This window comes from Corvus cornix, chromosome 2 (genome assembly GCF_000738735.6).
Source record: "Corvus cornix cornix isolate S_Up_H32 chromosome 2, ASM73873v5, whole genome shotgun sequence".
Classification (NCBI taxonomy): Eukaryota; Metazoa; Chordata; class Aves; order Passeriformes; family Corvidae; genus Corvus; species Corvus cornix.
In genome coordinates, this window is record NC_046333.1 from 97198964 (window position 1) to 97219363 (window position 20400).

Below are 20400 nucleotides of genomic sequence, written 5' to 3' on the forward strand. Positions count from 1 at the left end.
GGATAGATAAAATTCATTCCCCAGTTACAGGTATGCCTTCCAACTTATTCCCTCATTACTGATTACAAACACACCTACTACAGTTTGTTTTTTAAATACGTCTTCCAAAGACAGAAGATTTCCATTGAGAGGTACTCATCCTCCTTTTGAAAGCAAACAGATGCTTGACACATGATCATACAAGATACAATGTGCATCTGAAACAGAAATCTGAGAAGTAAACACAGAAAATCAAAGTAACGCTGACCAGAAAGACAAGACCAGAGCTCAGCTCTACCATGTCTGGCCCAGCTGTGGCACGGAGGTCGCCAGCTGGGCATGTGGCCCACTTTTATTTGTTTGAAGAACAGTTTTCCCGCTTTTTAAAGTCAGGCTTGCAGGCATGGTTACCTAAATAATTTGTGAACAAGAAGACTTTGCAGCAGTTCTGAGGACAAGACTGTGCTGCTGATAGGGATGCTCACAGGTCTTAGGGGTGTCATGAGAATTGCACGTGTAAGGGATGAATTTGTGCCCCAGGAATTTAAAATTAGAGCCAGACCAGGCCATAACCTTACCTTAATGCATCAAACCCTATTCCCAACAAGACATATCAGCCTGCTACTCCAGTACATGTTGGTATCTGGCTCAAAAAACACCCAACCACCCTCTAGGGCAGTGAGTGAACCTGCTTGGATCTGAAGGTGACCCCCGCAGAACTGATGCTGCATCTCGAGTTGGAGACATTTCAGTGACTCCAGCGGGAATTGTAGGCTGTGGCAAGGACCTACAAAGTTTGTGGGTGAAGACAGGCTGGCCTGCTGGTGGGGGTGGGAAGGAAGGCCCCAATGTCAAATGTGCCATTGCATGGAGCCCCAGAAGGAACCTTCTCCGGTCATGCAGAAACCTTCACACCAACCAACACAGTTTCATCTGTTTCCACCACTTTCTTACAACACAGACGTGTCCCCCTTCCTCCCTCCCCCCAACCCCCCAACCCCCTCCTTTCTGAACATATCGACAAAAGGAACAGCAAAATAAATAAATAAAGACTTAGCCTCTGCTTCAGGGAAGCCGCCTCTCCAGGTTTCCGCATTGGCGGAACCCGGCTGGAGCTGGTAGGCATCAGTTTTCACGGCAAATGGTGGGTGCAGAGGGGGCCAGTGGCTCCCCGGTCCTGGCGGGAGGCTCCAGGCTCAACTGTCCATCTCGGCCGGCAGCCCCGGCTGTCATTGCACCAGCCCCGAGCCATAGCTGAAGGCGTAGCTGCTGGCCAGCGACAGGGACTGCTGGTGCTCCTCACCCTGCTCTGACGGGTAGCTGGGAAATGTCTGCGCCCGGGACACCTTCGCTGAGCCGAGGTTGTGACCTGGAGGGGGGAGACGTGAACACAACAGATGTAACTGGGCTTTGAAGTCTTTCACCACGGACACGGACTCCAGTGGATTAACTTTGTACTGCCCCACGGTGCCAGGGTGCCTGGAGAGCAGACTGGCTTCATTGGGACCTTCTGGGGCTGCAGAAGAGGGTATTTCCTGTGGCTGAGGGCACAAGTTTGTGACAGATTCCCAGCAAAGGCAAACAGGTCCCAGACTCAACTCAGGCACAATTTAGGGTCAGAATTTTTTTCAGAATTTCAGAGTGACATTTCTGTATATGTTCTACTTTATAAGTCTTAGTTATGTTAGTTAGGACTGACAAATAACTAGTGCACATCTTTTTTACCTGAAGCACTGCTCATGTGGTGAAAGTAATTCCAGGGGTGTCAAAGGGATTAGTCCCATAAATCCCACTTCATTTACTTACTGTCCTTTGAACAGGATACCAGTTTGTCAGGTAAACACAGCATCATTGTCATTCCAGAATGAACTGGAGGTGGGATATGGTGCACATGGCAGAATACTGGTTGGAAAGAGGATGTGCCAGCTGCTTTTTCAGATGGGCTTGTGAATCTCATACAACCATTGCTTTCATCAGCAAGATGGGAAACCATGTGTGAAAAGCCAGTGATGAAACCCAGGTAACCCTGATGACCTAATTCTATAATCTGATAATTTTCCTGCCTCATATTTCCTTTTGAAATTGAGATTTAATTAGTAACAAAAAATAAACTTCCAAAGTGCATAACTTCATGCAATGTATATTCTCTTATTTTTTTGGAAATGTATAGTGAAGGTTGGATTCAAAATGGTTTTACATAATGCTTTTAAAAATGTCTTAGTACACTTTTTATCTGTAGGAATGCAAAATCATATTTTTTATGTCAACCATGGATATATTAAAGAATAGCTGCTATGGCATAGACTCAAATACTGAATAATTCAGCTCATGCTGAAATGTTTCAAAAGAGTTAGCAGCTTTCTAGACTGGCCCAGTAGTGCTGGAACCAAGGATGATGTTCACCAGATTTGGGAAAACTTTTCCTAACTTGCATTTGGAAAATTTTGCTCATAACATATTACTGACTTCCTCATGAAAAAATGATTCACCATGATTTCCCCTGAACATGAGACTATCAGAGCAATGGTGGGACCAAGAGAAGAAAAAAACCAACTAAATGAAAAACAGAATAAAAGGTATGTCTTAGTGACACTGAAGACCATGAAACCAGCATCTGAACTCCCAGTGGCATGTTAATGGTCATAAAATCCCTTTCACAGCACAAGCAAGCAGGATGATTTTTTAATGTGTATTTTTACTATCCATTCATTGGGTTAAATTGACATTGGCTACCAAAACTTGACTGAGATGAAAGGTTTAAATGTTTTTCTGCTTCAAGAGGCTTTTGCATCAAACTGAATTAAAGTGTATGGTGGCTGTGAGCTCTGAGATACAAAGTAGCTGATAATGTTTGTGAAGAGTCTTAAAAGTTTTATTGCTTTGACCAACTTTGAACCATGATATTAAATAAGGCCTTTATTAATTTTTTACTTTTATTTGGGATTACATCACAATTACTGTCACTTTATTTCTTAATCTAATGCACACCTAAACATGAGAAGATGAATGATTCTAATTTTGTGTTCCAAATCCGCCACTTTCGCTTCTCAGGATGTCAGATCTTGATTTCCTTTTACCCAGAAGCTAGATTCATATGTATTTTAAATGCCATAAGGAACTGCTAAACCAGGCACATGATTTCCTATGTAAAATTTGTCTCCTTCCTGCTAATAAAGATAAATAAAGTATGTCAAGGTATAATTTTCCTTCATTCTCTTCATGTATTTTATCCTAAGAGTATAAAACAATCCCTGTGACAACGAGCAGGAGTAAAGAGACTTACCAACCAAGGAGTTCCCTAAACTCAGGCCTATTTGTGTAATGTGCTGTATCCTGTATAATTAATTTTAAGTCCACTTTTGTAGAATAGAGCAGCTTTAATACAGTGGTGAAGAGTGCCCCTAACACACTAATTCTAGCCCCTAATACACTAATTTCTACCCACTAATTTCTAGCTAAGGAATTCAGGCAGTCTCTTATAATGTGGAAGATTAATTTGAACCTATTAGGGTTAAAAAGGGAATTAAATTCAGGTCTTTCATTTCCTCTATATATGCCTCAAAAGCCAGCACATCCCTTGCTGTTCTTTAAAAGAAAATTTGTAGATGCTAAATGTCACAACAGGGCTGATTTTTGCCATTCTGTAAGTAAAGGGGTTAAGGAGGAGAAGTGACTTCTCCTCTCCTAACTGCTAGGATATGGAGTGAGAGAGAAGAAATGCGAAAGCTGTGGGTAATAGAAAATTTGTGTTTGGAAAGAATGGATCTAGGCAATATGTTTACTTTCAACTTAGGTTTTTAAAAAAGCACTTAACTATGTTAATATACTTCAATAAATGAATAAAAACATGATGGTGGCAAAATAATAAAATAGTCCAACGGTTCCAAGTTGGCTGAAGACTTCTAAGCAGTAAATTTCCAAAATTTAGGGCATTTTTTCAGCTTTTTGTTAAAATTCTGCATATCAGATACCAGAAATTATAAATTATAATAGATTCTTTTAGTTGCATTCCTAAATATTATTTTAATATTCATACAGCTGATCAGCCTTATGGAGCCCTAGGTGCTGCAGTGTCTCCAAAGTTACACTTTCTGCCAGCAGTAAGGATTTTGAAACTAAAGATGCAGGTAAAGTTTTTGCAGTAAAGGATAAAAGTTCCACAGCTTTCTAAATTCCTGCTTCAGTCATATACGGGCTTTAAGAGGTTAAGAGAGAAGCAGAAGCAGAAGTAGAAGCAGAAGAAGCAGAAGCAGAAGCAGCAGAAGAAGCTGCAGAAGCAGAAGAAGAAGAAGAACAAGAAGAAGAATGCTTTTAGTGGATTTTGCAGCTCTTTGGTAACACAGCTGCTTTTAAGAACACGAAACTAACTCTTCCCTACAACTCTTCTGAAGTCAGCATAAGATGAATTTGATTCACACAGATTTCATGACCTGAAGACACCAATAGAGCTGGGGGAGTTTTTTTCCCATGGCTTACAGAGGAAAAGTTGCTTTTTTTTCTGCTCTAGGACAGGACCTTGGAAACATAAGTATTATTCAGTCTGCTTCATCCTTTATTCAAATTTACTCTCAGGATTATAGAATGCAATGAAGCTGCAGTCCAAAGCAATTAGGTATGAATGATCCATCAAGAAAACTTAATGTAACCCAGCAAATGACGTTAAATTAGATTTTTCCTGATCTTAATTATGTTGGAAGCAGAGGCAGTATACACAAGGATCTTATTTCATGGCATGGTGCTTATTTATAACAATTCTTTAGAGGAAAAACCCAATGGTTTCCTAGTAACAGCAGTGACTGATGTACATATAAGCAGATCGATCACAACTTCTGAGAGAAAACTTGCAGTACTCAGCTAAATGAAAAGAGAAAGAAAGGAGGAGAAGAGATCCAGGGATAAGCTCTAAAAGCTCCCTTACTGCTGCTTATTGGGAGATGTTTCTGTTTCAGATTTGGAATGCAAATTCTTAACCAGAAGGCAGGTGCCAAGCCTTTTTCTTTTCTAAACGAAATAAAGGTCACTCTTTTCTTTTCCAATACAAGAATTCAAGGGATTCTCATCTGATGTTCTTTGGTTAGAGCACTCATCTCTGATGTACAAATCCTGTATTAAAATTCCCCTCTGCCTGTGCGTAAGGCTCGACATTACACTTTCTGTGGAAAATCAGCTGAAAATGTTCCCTTTCTGCTCTGCACCCACACTGCTGTTCACTGTCCCTCAGTCGCGCCACTGAGACTGAAAAGCTGCTTTTCAGACTGAAGCACTTTGGTCATCCAGTTTGCATGAGCCCTGCAAATCTCTGTACTGGCAAAGCTGAGGAGCAGGAACAAGAGCCAAGGGGAAGAGATGGCAGGTTTTTTCTCAGGCTGATTTCCCTGGCAGATGGTTTGTTTGGCGAATGATGACCTGGGAGCAATGTGCCACCAAATGCCATCGCCACCAGACTGCTCACAGCTCTGATGCAGGAGCACTATTGAAACCCTGTGACTAAGCTTTTCCTGAACAAGATCTAATAAGTTTGTTTCTGCAGTACACTGATTAAAAATTAATAGAACCAGAGACTCCTGTGTTTCAGCTTCTGTTGCAGGCCTTTAATTACCTCATATGAGATAGCCATTAGGTAAAAATAAAGACGTTTGCAGCTGCGCAGCAAGCTTTCATCTGGGATTTCTTAACCTCTGAACAGATGACTTTACAAGCAAAAGCATGTAATTCTAATGCATTTCTTTTTCTAGGTAAGAATAATAAATGTATTTTCAAAAATAAAATCTGACATTTCCATTTCTGAGATTATGAGCACAAAATTGAAGTCATTAAATTAAAGCCAATTGGATATCTTTATTAGTATTGTGTTCTGTATTTGGGAGTCTCTGAGACTTTATGATTGCAAGAGATCTGCAATTGCTATAGATGTTTCTATAAATGCTATAGAAAAACATGCCTGCTCAAAAGAAATTTCTATGAATCAATCAGTGCAAGCTAAGAATAAATAAAGTGAATCACTTGTTCCATTGTAAAGCAATCGTTTCTTTTTAGAAATATTAATTGGAAAATTCAGTTGTTCACAATAAACAGAACAGTCTGGGAAGCAGGCAAACAGAGATGATGAAATTTTATCACTGCACAAAAGGATAGTGCAAGAAGGTAGAAAAAACCCAATTAGCTAACAGATGTTTCAGGAATGAAATGTTAGGAAGAAGGAGTTAGTTCTGTATTGTTTCCTCACACAATTCTCACAGGACAATATAAATGCAGCCTTTGAGCCAGAGAAGTCCCCAAAACCAGTACCAGTCTTTAATCTAGATTCGTGTTCTCTGAGGACTTTCCCAGCAGCAGTGAAAGCTCCTATTTATACCAGAGGAGGCCCACGGACTGCACTGAGGATACTGCTTGAATAGGGAAGCTTGTCTCAAAGTGCTTCAACCTCTGATATTCTTTGCAGCATTTATGTTAAGACACAGGAAAAAGTGGGAAAGGGACTGTAGTTATGTATTGAAAGCCCACTAGTGAAAATTAAACTCTTACTGAAAAGAACTAAATTATTACCACTGCTTGTTTCAGATAGAAGCTTTTATCCTCTAAGAGCTTTTGTTGCAAAGAAAGAGACTCCATATTTTATTCTGGATAAAGAAAACATTTCTCCAAAAAAACCTCGTACTTCAGTCTCAAATCAGTTAAGTGGCTATTATTGCATCAAAAAGGATACTTTCATTTAAGGCAGAAAATAAATGATTGCTGCTATCCTATTTATAAATTGATACTGGTTAAAATTCTGCCAACTCTATTGAATATACAGTGTGTTCTATTGAGCTACTGATGACAAAGCAGCTTTTCCTTTTCTGCTGTTAGATGATTGGAATAACTGAAGCAAAGTTTCATAGCAGGACAAACTGCTACAAAGCAAAACATTTATTTTGCAGTAATGATGCGGTTGGATTGGAAGGGCATTAATTGGTACAGCAGTTATTATGCTGTCACTCACAGAAAGATGCAATGGAAGGGAGCAGATGGAAACTGAAAAATAGCAAAAACTACATTACAGCTTATTGATTTCCATATACTTATTGAAAGTGAAACTGTGGGCCTGTTTCAGTTCCAAATAAAGAAATACAAATTTTCCTTTGAATTTAACTACAGTTGGAATAAAAACGCCAGGGAGCACAGCTGGGCTCCAACTTTCATATATTCTAAAATAATTTTGGATTTCATTTCATCAAATATATATATCTTTCTGAAGGGAGAAAGAATATCAGGAAATCTAATTTTTGAGACAGATTTTTAAGAAAATGTTTTAGTTTATTTATTAGAAATACTTTTGAATAAAAATAATTTAAATTGATAATAGAATACATAGAAAATATATAAAGAGAGTGAGTGACAAAGTGTCACCCCCCCCATTTAAAAATATTTCCTTTCCATTCTTGATTGAAAAACATTTTCATCTTCCTTAGAATTTGAAATAAAAATAGGAACTTTTTTGCTGTACTGCATCAAGATTAGTAAGTACTTGAGTAGCTATATACTTGTTACAGAACCCTATCACTTTCCACAACTGGAAGACTATTATTTAACTTAAAAGTCTTTGGCATTGTCATTAAGTTTTTCTCTAGAAAAGAAGGAGCTCTACATGTGCATGCAGAAGAGACTGCAGGATTGCCAGTTTAAAACCACTAAATTTACAATAAGTTAAATTTTTGAGTACGAAGAAAGAAGTTTTCAACATTCCAATTTTGGCACAAGAATTCTGGAGTTTCATGAAGAGCATGTCAATATTTTGAAATACAGAAAAATAGTTTCAATACCTACAATGTGATTTGCTTGTAAATATTATGCACAGGAAAAATGAGCATTATTTTGTCTGTACCCCTACCTAAAATAGCAGGCATTTAAAAGGAGTACCTTGAAACATGTAATTAAAGCCAATGTATTGACTGGAGGCCAGGTCAGCTTAATTGCTGTTGTGTTTTTCTGGGAAGTGTTTTTAAATACTTGCTGTCCTGCTGCACTTAACCTGTGAATCACCTGCTTAGAGTACCACAGGCTGATGTAGCTCTTGTGGTAGAAATATTAGAACATCAACCACATCTTTCTCCAAGATGAGTAGGTTTATCTTGCTGTTTACTTTTAATTGGTTTCCATTAGGATTTTTTCCTAATAATGCATTTATGTGTCTATACAGGGAGGGGACAGACATAAATCCCTACTACCTAATATCTTCACCTAGGAGAGGGAAAAGTAAGTTATTTACACATCTCGCATTACCCAATAGCCCTTTCCCTTCTTGCTCATAATCCTGCAGCCAAAATCTGACACATATTTGGAAAAACTGATCTGTTTTACATATTACACCTCTTTGACTTGTGCTCTTCTATTTATTTTCTATAACTGTAAGCCTACATGCCTGAACTTCAAGGAGATTAGGTCAAAGAAAGTGGACCAGTAATTTTTGTAGTTTTGTGCTCTGAGCCAATGTGCAGGTAAACACAATAAGCTTGTACTTAGCTCTCTTATGTTGTCTTCCACATACAGACCACAGCAGTCCTTGCACAGATTAATTCATTTTGCCTTTGCAGCTTTTTACACTTGTGCTAATGTTGTAGTACTAAACCAGCCTTCTCTCACCCTCGGCCCTGAGTCCAGCTCTTTAACTATGCCAACACAGTTGAAGGAGGCTCAATCATGTTCCCACTTGACACAAAATTAGGCTAAGGTCCAACTTTGCTTCAAAACAAACATCATTTTCCAGATGAAGGCTCTCAGAAAGAACAATTTCTGAGTTTGGTTTCATGGATTATACAGAAGTGAAATTTTCTGCAGTGATACTTTGAATTTTTAGTTTATTGATTTTAAAGTATTTTTCAGGGAACCCTGATAGCCTGGCATTGAGCAGCCCCATCTTGCAAACCAAACTATTCCATTTTGCAATACTTTCTTTTCAGCCATTTTTCTTGTGAGAGAAAAAAAAATCCTCTATTTCTTTTCTAAATCAGTTAAAGAAAGCATTGAGCTTCTCTTCCTGACTCACACTAAGTCAGGAGAGTTGCAGTTTTCTCTGAACCATTACACAGATGATCCAAAATTTGTGTGTATGGAGAAGTGACTATGGTCAAGGATTTTGTTTCGTACTGAAAGATACAGGCATCACGACCTTGAAGAAAAGCTTTTGAGAGGATATGTGGGCAGTTTAATACTAAAATGTATCAAAATGTCAGCAAGCTAATTAACAGCAAATAAAATCTTGAATGAGTGCCCTAACAAAGCTACCTTAAAAGGCTGAGTACTTTGTCCAAGGTGGCTAGCATCCCTGGCCTAATTTATCCTTTAAACCACAGGCTCATTCGACCAGAAACTAATATAAAACCTAATATAAAACATCTCCACATAAGTTGTAAAATCGAGGTTTATAATGAGAGTATTAGCTGTTTCTGAACTTGTGCCTGTGCCAAGTAAATTTATTTCATTCACCACAAAAGTAAACAAAGACTAAGTATTTTTATACATAATGCATACAATTTCACTTTACTATTCAAGCTCAAAACTCAATGAACTTTTAAAACAGAAACTTCACAAAATAGACATTCCATGCTGGTAACACTAAGGAGAAAAAAAATAAAAAGGGAGAGGAGAAATTTCTGCAAGTGACAATTTCCTTCACTTCAAGGAACATTTGAATGAGATCCAATTGCAAAATGCAAGAAATAAGAAGAAAAGAATGCTCTGATCCTAAGTGTGTATGGGAAGGGCTAAAGTAGGGGGAAGAGACAACAGCTAAGGAAAACTCCAACAAGAAAATTATTTTAGTGTTTATTTTTTGTCACGGAGACATAACAAACCAACAAAAGACAATACTCAGAAAAACTAACCTCTGCCTGGGATAATTGAAAAGTAGGAAGAATACAAAGCTAGTGAAAACAGAAAAAAATGTGAAGGATAGATAAAATTGTGTGGATTGAATTACTTTTTCTTAAATAATTTTATGCTGTGTCTAAGTAGGTAGAGGTCCACACTTTGCTGTCTGCTTTCAACTCCTGGGTAGAGCATAATGTCATTATGACAGCCAGCTGATGGTTGATCTCTCAGCAGAAATAGATTTGGAGTATAATTTTCATTTACATCCTTTCAAAGTACATTTACCAGAATAATTTAAAGCTGGTAGCTATGTATGTAGTGTTATCATCAAAGTGTTCACTTTTCCCTTCCTCAAAATGTTTATGTTGTGTTTTTATTACAGCCAAACTAAATGCTCAGTCAAAAGAGAGATTTTGTCAGATAGACTGTTATAAAATCAACCTCTAAATCTATTAGTGATGTAACAGAAAGCATCTTACTGAAAAATTCAATGCAAAAATGCAAATTTATACATTGCATATAACTTTGATGATAAGGAATATGCCACTGTTAAATATTTATTGCATTTCAAATCATGTTGACATTTCCCCTTGGATACACTATTCCAGAAAATACTATACAGACCTGACGAAATTCTACTGATACTACAGAGATGGAGTGAAACAGTGAATTTGTAATTTAATATTAGAGTATCTAAAGTGAAATGAAGGAAAAAAATTACTTACATCCATAAAAAGTGTGTAGTGTGGAGATAGTACACTGCCTTTGAAAAGGGGCTGACTGATCAGCAGTGTTAAATCTTGTGGCTGTTATAATTCTGCTGATCTTTAGTGTGGCCAGTATTTCCTTGCCTGGTAGTATTTTCATTATAAACACTCCATTCACAAAGATTTATCACTAGCCTATAAAAAAATTGCCATAAAATGAAACTCAGCACATGAACTCTGAGAACAAAGTCAGAGAGCAAATTTGGTCTGACAGGATGGACGGAATATGTTTTTCACCACATTTTTATGTAAGTAAAATACAGCCTTGATTGGGAAAAAAAAAATAGAGAAAAAAATTGGCAGGCAGTATAGTTTACATTGCTTAACACAGGGAAAAATGTGAATGAAGGATTTATGCCAGCTTAAATTGACAGATATTCTACAAAAAGCTATATTTAAAAGACAATTTTATTATGCGAGTATAATGTGAGAAATATATACATATAAAACATAAAGTCTAAGACATTCAGGTGCTACAGCTGAGCCCTTCCTTTGGTGCTCCCAGGCAGTTTCCTAGCACACCTGAAGAGCCAGGGAAATAGGGAGATAAATGCTAGCAAAACTAACCCTTATCAAAAACAAACACAAAAAAGGCAAATCAAAATGCAAAACATGTCTTATGCACGTTCGGTTTTCACTGTGGAGTCAGATATGCTCCTCTTCTGGGCTGCTCAAAGAGGCAGGAATGCCTGGCTGTTGGAAATGGTCCTGAGGTGTAACAGGACCATCATTTTAGCATCAGCTGTGCCAGAGATTACCTCAGCAAATGGTTGCACTGCAGACTCAGTCCTGTTTGAGCCATGCTAGAGTTTCTCGCTGCACAAAAGCAGCAAATATGTTTTTAATCATATTCTTCTACCTCTGTTAAAGAACTCAGAGACATCCCATTACTGCACTTCCCTAGAGGTATCTGAGGACAAAGTGCTGTTCAAACTGTAGACAATGTCCTCCAAGAACAGGAGAAGGTCTTGGACTCTGGTAAAGTGCCTCTCCTTAAAAGAATTTTGTATTTATGTTGTAACACAGGGAATTAGTCTTGCTTATGTGTATTTTGCTGGGAAGGGAAGGAGGAGGGTGGTTTTTGGGAGGTAAAAACATTTCCCAGTTTGATAAAATGAGTTATTTTAACTGACTAAAGATTATCCATTTTTTTCCTGCCACCAATGAGAAAAATTCAGAGAAGATCTCACATTAATATATGCAGGCATGAAACACAGCGTTCAGAATGTCTACTTTTCAAAATCTACTTTTTTACCTATACGTTAAAAGTATTTATTAAACCATTTGTTATTCAGATTTAGGCTATGAAATTACTTTCTATGAAATTGTCCTTAGAAATATTCCTTAGAAGACCTTAATGTTATTTCAAGCTGCAGCTAGATAGTAATAGTAGATGCCATGTAAAAGTGAAATATTGTATTAACTGATAATTAGCTCTCTGGCAATATTAAAAAGTTTCCTGAAACACTTGAAGGCAGGAAGACCTCTCCACCAGTTCTAAAGGAGAAAGGAATTTTTTTTTAAAAGTGCCATTTGAAATTATAGACTGTCATTAATAAGACTTGAGACCGCAGGCACAGTACACAAAAAATACAGAAATGGATTTTATGACATGTATTTGATGTCTATTTTGAGGTATTAGGTAGTAGCCATTGCAAGTGATTGAAGAGTTTATTAAATGGATGGAAGAAAAGAAAGGTTTCTGTCTGTACTGAGTGTAACAGCACTCTGAGTTCTTTTGTTCCTTGCAGAGATTGCATATATAAAATATGTGGCAATAAGGCAGTTCACAGAGGCTAAACAAATTATTTTCCTCTATAATTTATTCTCTAAAATAAAGAAGTTTATTGATTTTTAGATTATATAAGTTTAATTGGAATAAAGTAGATATCTAAAACATCAATGAAGCACTCAGGAAAGTTAATCCATTTTTCATGACTCTATAAATAATTTCTTCTAGCTGTAAAAGCCTTCAATTACCCACCAGGAAATCAAAAACAATGGCTCTAATTCACTGAAGGATGCAAGTGATGTTCTTTTGCTTTTTTTTTCCCTGAAAGGGAATTCACTGTGATTCAGTGTGAACAAACTGTGCCATTTTTATCAGACTTGTGTAACAGTAGAGGAAATGAGTGGAGGTAAATCTGGTAGAGGTGTGTCAAAGAGTTTGATCTGCTTGTGTCTGGAGATAGGAGTCCCTTTTCCTTTACTCTTTCAGACAACAGAAGAAACAGCTTAAGCCAAAGCACTTCCTTCCATACCCACCTCCCCCCCACCCCCCACAACAAGCAAATAAACATAATATGAAAACCAATGGTAATAGCAAGAAACACTGAAATTACCACCCGTGTGTCTTCCCTGGAAATTCATTATTAAGCCTGTAAATATTCTGTCCTTTGTTTTTCTTTTTTCTGCTCTTCAGCTGAGGATGGTTTTTTGTTAGTACTCCTTTTGTGGCCTCTCAAATGGCAAAAGCTGTTTGAGCAGCGCAGCAGCAGTCCCTTCAAAAGATTTCCTTAATTCCAGCTGCTGGGAAAAGTCCTGACAAACCCAATTGACTGATCTGCTGAAGCAGGAAGGGGTAGAGAACTATCCCCTCTAAAATGACATTCCTCCTGTCCTATCTCACTGCCTGTTAGTTGTTACTAAAGCAAGCTGGGAAATGACAAAGAAAAGTGCCCACAGCACAAGACAATAAGCAGCAATCATATCCAGAATGTGACGTACAAAGTAATTACACTCCATACAGACATTTACAGAAAAGTGTTACATTAAAGCAAGGCACTTTACTGATGGTGATTTTGCCATTGGCTTTAACTGGAAAGAACTGTGACACAGATTTTAAACTCATTATGAAAGTCTGTAGTTGTAGCACACAGGTAAGAGACGCTGAGGTGAACAAAGATGAATTAGTCTTCCAGAAGGGTTGAATGCTACAGATATTGGTGTTGGGCAGCAGTTTAGCTAACAGCAAGACAGATGGCACGGAGCCATCAGCAGTAGAAGAGGAAAGAAAAGTAATACAGAGGACCCACTTCACAATTCCTGAATGAAATCTCTGGAATTTCTTACATATAGCTAGACCATCCAGTGCTCCAGTCATTTTCAACTATTGGCAGTCTCACAGTGGCACGTGAAATCCAGGAACTGCAGCTCAGACACAAAAAAGATTCAAACCAGCTTCCTCCACACAGCTTGCTGCCTTTTGTGCTATTATTTTTCCTTCCAGTGCCTGTTATAGCAGAGCAGCATATAATGTGGAAGCACACAATATGAGACAGTATTCCTGAGTTACGGTACTACTTCTCCATGAACACTGCAAAAATTATTACCTTGCATGTAAATTTTTAGGTTTACTAGTACAGCTCTAAAAGGAGGGAAGTAAATAATAGAATACAAGTGGCTTTCTGGCTGGACAAAAAAAAGGGAATTTAGAGAGCTGGAAATCAGCTGTGATTTAAAAGGAAGGTAAAGTATGAAAGCAAGAAATGACAAGCCTGCAGGCACCATATCTGGTGAAACATGATGTCATACTTTTACACTAAGGCAAAATGGCAGCTTGCAAAACTGTGCTGTATGAGGTACTGGCTTCAGGTTGCAAGAGTACAGCCAAACTAAAATTAAAAATATATATAGGCACTATTTTAAGAGTACAGTGAGGACAATTTAAAGGGGAACAACTAACAAAACAAATAAAAAACTCAACCCCCCTGAAAAATAATTTCATAACGCAAAAGACTTTGACCATTTTTTCCAATTTATGTCTTTATAGCCTACTCCTCCCTGGAGCAATAATAATTACAAATTAGAAATTGTGAGGACTTTTACTCATCACTTGTTAAACAGAATGAAGCAGTAATGTGTATTCCTCAGCTGAGTCCTCAGGCTGAGGTGTGAGATAACTCTTACAGAACAGGTATGCTCTTAACAAAATATAGATGGGTATTTATGCCAACATCAGAAAAAGAACTAAAATCTTTTATGTTATAGCTCACACCAGTGATGACTGCACTATCCTGATTATTCAGGACACTGATTCTGCATCACAAAATCACCATATTTACATGCCATTGCAAGAACTTGCAGTGAAAATAATTTTCTTTATATAGTCTTGCAGCTGCAGACATGAGCGCTATTAAGGCAAGAAGAGGGAGCATTCCACGATTCTTGGAGAGCTTTGTCTTTCACATGATCTTTCCATTCTTTTAAGATTTTATGTTTTCCTTCATAAGTGGGAGAATGGGATCCAGTTAGCTACTTCTTCTTATGTCTCTCTGCAATGAATATTTAATGAAATACAGCAATGGTTACAGAAGCTTCTAAAGTAGCTCAGAAATTGATGTACTACCTCAAAATGTCTGCCAGTCAGTAAAACAATACCTGGTTTCATAAATTCACTTTGAAAAAACAAGTATTTTTTGCCTTTTGAGAGCAATCATATACTAAAAAAGGAAATTTTCCAGGTTGTGAAATCTGTCTGTCCATTTACCTTGGAGGATAATCAGGAACTGAACTTAAAATGGAACTGGGGAACTATCTAAATTTTAGAAGATATTCAGACCTGCTGCTGAGGGCTGTGAACCATATGCTTTGTGCCTATAAATGTGTTTCTCAGACAATACCTGGGGATTTCAGCAGAGGCAATGAGCAAGGGGAAATCCAATTTTTATGTCTTTGGTAGAATGACTAAATAGCAATGACTCAGGCAACTGGACCATCATGATCCACTACAGACCCATCCTATCCCTACTAAATTGTTACTTTAAGAGCAAAATTAAGGAAGCAATAGCAGCAAGGAACATGCTGGAAAATGCAACGATGCTGTTTCTAGAAATTATTTGTCTTCATTTTAAAAATTAACTGTCTTGAAAAATCAGCAGATACATATATTACAATATCTTGAATTTCCTTCCCCCCAAAAGTGAAGAGAAAAGGAAAGGAAAGGAAAGGAAAGGAAAGGAAAGGAAAGGAAAGGAAAGGAAAGGAAAGGAAAGGAAAGGAAAGGAAAGGAAAGGAAAGGAAAGGAAAGGGAAGGAAAGGGAAGGAAAAAGAAAAGAAAAGAAAAGAAAAGAAAAGAAAAAAGAAAAGAAAAGAAAAGAGAAAAGAAAAGAAAAGAAAAGAAAAGAAAAGAAAAGAAAAGAAAAGAAAAGAAAAGAAAAGAAAAGAAAAGGAAAGGAAAACCTCTACAGGACATGCTGTTTTATGTGACAGCACCTTTGTAAGAAGTGGGGTGGAGGAAAAGGAAGCATTAGCTTAGTATTTTAACTTTGAACTGAGTAAAGCAGGCAAATAGCATTCTTTGCTAAGTTTAAGAACACTGGCACCATCTGACAGAAAGCTTTTCCACCTTTCCTCAAAGTAGAATGTGGTTTTTGATTTACTGAGATCACCTTTTGATCAAAGACTTCACATCTACTGTAGTCCCTTCTGTGATTTCACACAAAATCCTTTCCAGTTCTTTTGATGCCCTATTTTTGCCTAACTAGACTTAATATGCACATATCTTTAACTTACCAACTAGAAGCTATGAAACCAGTGAGGGTAATTTCAAATTATGGTCAGTATCAAATCACTAAGACGATCTGTCCCTTGCTCAGTCCACCTGTGATGTAGTAGGAATAGGGCTGGGAGGATTCCAGCTTTCTAATCTTTCCACCTGGAATGTCATGCAGAGGGTAAAACACTCTTTTCATTATTCTGTAGTAGCAGCAATCACTGTGCTGCTATCTGCTCTACTCCTTGATGCTCAAAGGTAAAAGCCCATGGATGGAGCACAGTCCTTTTTAGTGACAAAAAGGAGCACCTCTTCAAAACGAGCCTCTTTTATTTTCCTCCCATTAGCATCATCTTGTAATGGCTCTAACTCCTGCCTAACTAGAAACAACTAGGAAGCAGAATTATTATAGCAGGACTTGTCTGTAAATTAAATGGTAGTAAATGTGCATTTCCAAAGATAGGTAGACTTGGTGATGATTTTTTCAGATTTTGATGGCTGATATAAAGTATTGATTCGAAGTTTGTTTCCTGTGTCTCTCTATAGTCTGCTATTTAATTTATTTCTGTCACTATATACAACATTTAATATTATATATTAAGTTAGGAAGGTTGGTTTTGTTCTTAGAAAAAACAAAACAACAAATAACAAAACAACCCAAACAACCCCCCACCAAAATTATTTGCAGATGAGAGTCTTTTACAATTTGATAAATGATAAAAAAGAGATATAGTTGAATTTTTAAAATTTTGAGAAATATTAATATTAAATTAAAATAATATTTTAAATTTGCCCCCTCCAAATATTCCAAATAATTTAAATACTGTCAAGCAATAGATGATGGAAAATTTTTTGATGAGAAGATCAGATATAACTTTTCTAGGGATTCATACAACCCCTATTTCCATATTTCCGTATCATGTTTTTTAAGTTCATCAGCAATATCATGCATAAATATTTTCCATTAAGCATTAGAGACTGATTTGCAGAAAATGTAAAATTTAATATCACGAGTCTTAGAAATATTGTAGTAGATCTTGAATGTTTTTAAAGTTCACTATTTTACTATTTTTTACATAAAAGGTAGGATTTATTTCTAAGTTGGATTAATTTCATACACCTAGACTGTCTAAGGTAAAAAAACCCCTCTTTCTCTACTCGTTCCTCAAGAGCCCATACATTTAAAAGGGGACTTGATAAAAAAGGATGCTTTATAGAGCATATACTAAATATTATTGAGGGAAATGAAGAGAAATATATGGAAGTATAGCAAGCTGTGACACACCATTAACCATTTTATCACCTGTAATGTGTCTTGCTGGACTCCTTTGGCTGTTTACCTGTCCTAGAAACTCTAAATAAATCCATTTTTTTTAACTGGTGCTTTATCAGCTGGAATACCATTGCTGCTTAAAAGATTTTAATATCTCAGCTCCATTTATCACGGCTGCTGTCATGTCACAGCACTTAGCAGAACATCCCACTGTCATATGAGAAGTTAGCACACCTGCTGAAAACTGTGAATATTAATTGACTGTATCACAATGCAAATTTTTTTCATGCACCAGAAAAGTGTATAATTTGGATATAAAGCATCTGGATGAGAACGACCTGGTCTGACCTAAAAACTGGAAATTTTTTCCCCAAAAGATTTAGTTTCCTGATAGAATAATAGTCCATTATATTTCACATTCAGTTGTACTTTTTGCCAGACCAAGTTTTGCTGAGAAATAATTAGTCAAAATCCTTTTCTTGTTTAAACATTCTTGATGCGCTGAATTAGTTTTTTTCTCCCATCACCAAAACAACACTGAAGCAGAGCACAGCTTTTTGTGCACCCAGGCACCACTCCAAGCTCCATCACTGTTCAGATATCAGCTGCAGCCATGCAATTTCACCTCCTTCAGGGGATTGTTCCTGAATGCCACCGAAATGGCTTTGGGTTTTGAAAGCAAAGGCTGATTTGGGCCCGAATGCCTCAGTCCATCCCTGCTGAAGGCTCAGAGCCCCATCGTGCTGCAGCCACACCTGGTGACCGTGTGTGTGCTGGGGTCTGTTGTTTGCAGTGTGACAGCTGAGTACTGGGCCAACAGCATAAAAAACCTCCTCAGCCTCATTCAGTAATTGGGGCTCTGGCTGCAGCTTCACAGAGCTGCAGCCAGTTTTCCTTACACTGTCCACTGCCCAGATAATTGGTGTGACATTTCATTTCTCCCTTTGCCGGGAGAAGACGCTCGGGCAGAAAGTTCTCTCTTCCAGCCCGTGCCTCCAGCCCTGAGTAAAAAGGGCAATTATGTTTCATGGTTCAGAGGCTGACACCTTTTCTAGGCTGGTCAAGAGCAACCTTCCCCTTCTCTATCACCCTGCTGACAATGAGACACGATGGAAAAAGAGACTGAACGTGTTTCCTGCAAATTCATGCTGTTAGGTAGTTACACGCAGAAAAAAACCTGCCAGTTGGCTAATTAGGGATGATGCCTGTGGTGCCTTTCCTTCCTGCCCATTCTGATGCCTAAGCAGAATTTCTTGCCAAACACGTGGCCTGTAGGTTTAACTATTTCAGATAAACCAGTGGATTAATACTGACCTTCTAGGCTAGAAATTGTGGCTCTATTTGCTGTTTCTCCCTTTGTCACTTTTGCTCTTTGTTATCCCTTGGGGAATGGAACAGCTTATGTCACTGCATTTCAGTTTCATATATTGGTTTATATCTTGAGTTTCTGAGAATTTTAATCTCTCTTTCACTTTAGGAGGATCTCTATCTTCAAATACAAATGTAAGAGACTACAGAAATTCTGAAAACAGATTTAAATATTGAACACAAAAAGATATTTTAACGTTATACATTAGATTTCAGTCACAAGAAGATTCGTTGGATGTGAAACTGCCATAGTACTCCTTTTTTTTTGGCATTCACTGGCTGCAACAGAAGAAAAAGACTATAACTTCAACAAGACAACAGATTCAACCCAGGTAAGAAACTTAAGAATATTGTTCCAATTGAGCATTTTTTACAGTCAAGACATCATAAGGGTGATGTGATACAATTAAATAAATACATAGCACTTAAGGAGTATCAACTTTGTGGGAGCTGCTGCAGTATTGTAGTTCAACAGATCACTTGCAACTTCCCTCAAATAAAGAAAGAAGAAATTACAGGAAAGGCTTTACCTTGTAAGCTACTATAAAATGTAGAAAGACAAGCTACATTCACCAGAGGGCAACCCAGAACTTTCCACCATGGTAAATATTCTATTTTATAAATATTTATTTATATAAGCCAGCTATAGTCAGATTCTCTAAAGCTCATGAACAGAACAGCAACAAAGATGGCAGCTAAGCTATTTCCAAGTGAAACAAATTGAGAGCATCTCAGATTAAAAAGAAAAACCAATAGGAAATGCCTCTAAGGTTTAAAACAGCATAGCAGCATTTAGAGCCTTTATTTTCTTTATTGTTGCAGATATCTGTAAGAACAGATGGTTTCGAAAAGATGTGTTTCCATTTAGGCTTCTGCCGTACTGTATTTATGAGAATGCATAGTCACAAGACATATGCCACCTGGCTTTGAGCTGTGATTCACTCAGCAGAACTGCATTAGGTGAAAATCTTTTGCAACACTGAAGAAGTTGCTGGAATTTTGCAGGAAAAACAGTCCTGCAGTTTGAAGCACTCTACCCTGTTTCAGTAAGAATAACTATACCTGATATTGTGTTCAGAAGAAAAAGTAAGGAAGAAGGTAGAGTAAGTGGTTCTTGTAGATTGAGGAAGTAGCTTGTAACTTGGTTCTCATAGTCAAAGACCAAGGGAAAAAAAATCTCACAATCCATATCAGTAGCGAGAAGAAATGAGCTTGTAAACTCATGAGATCTAGTCCCGAAGTCTCATCTCTAACCACAGATCTAATGCACGATCCATAAAAGTTCCTTCTTCCCTTCTGAAAAAATACATTTCACATACAAATGTAAGAGACTACACAAATTCTGAAAACAGACCTAAGATATTGACCACACAAAGATATTTTAACCTTATATATTAGATCTCAGTCACAAGAAGATTTGTTGAATGTGAAACTGCCATAGTACTCCTTCCACTACACGTGGCTTGACATATGCTCAGTTGCTTATTGTTATTCTTTATATCTTATGGTTATCTTCTTTATATGCAGAAAAGCCCTAAGTGCATTTTAAAGCCATGCTGTGTTTTCTCCTTTCAGCCAGAGGTTTTGAGTGATGCTTTGTGGAATCTTTTCGTTCTGTTTGAGTCCTGGAAAAGAGTGGAAGGTGACAGAGAATTAATCAAAGACTTCTC

The 20400-nt window shown here is 37.5% G+C and overlaps 1 protein-coding gene across 2 annotated transcripts in view; it reads right to left on the minus strand.

Moving 5' to 3' along the window:
• Window positions 1-968: 968 nt before the first annotated feature.
• The window catches only part of DOK6 (docking protein 6), a 249503-nt gene continuing 230071 nt past the window's right edge, over window positions 969-20400 (minus strand). The window contains exon 8 of one of the 2 annotated variants that reach the window (XM_039571458.1): window positions 969-1348. In XM_039571458.1, coding sequence (XP_039427392.1) covers window positions 1209-1348 — 140 coding nt within the window. In that variant the 3' untranslated portion in view covers window positions 969-1208. Of the gene's footprint in view, window positions 1349-19496; window positions 20356-20400 lie in introns of those variants that run through there. The other variant, XM_039571468.1, reaches the window with a different exon arrangement.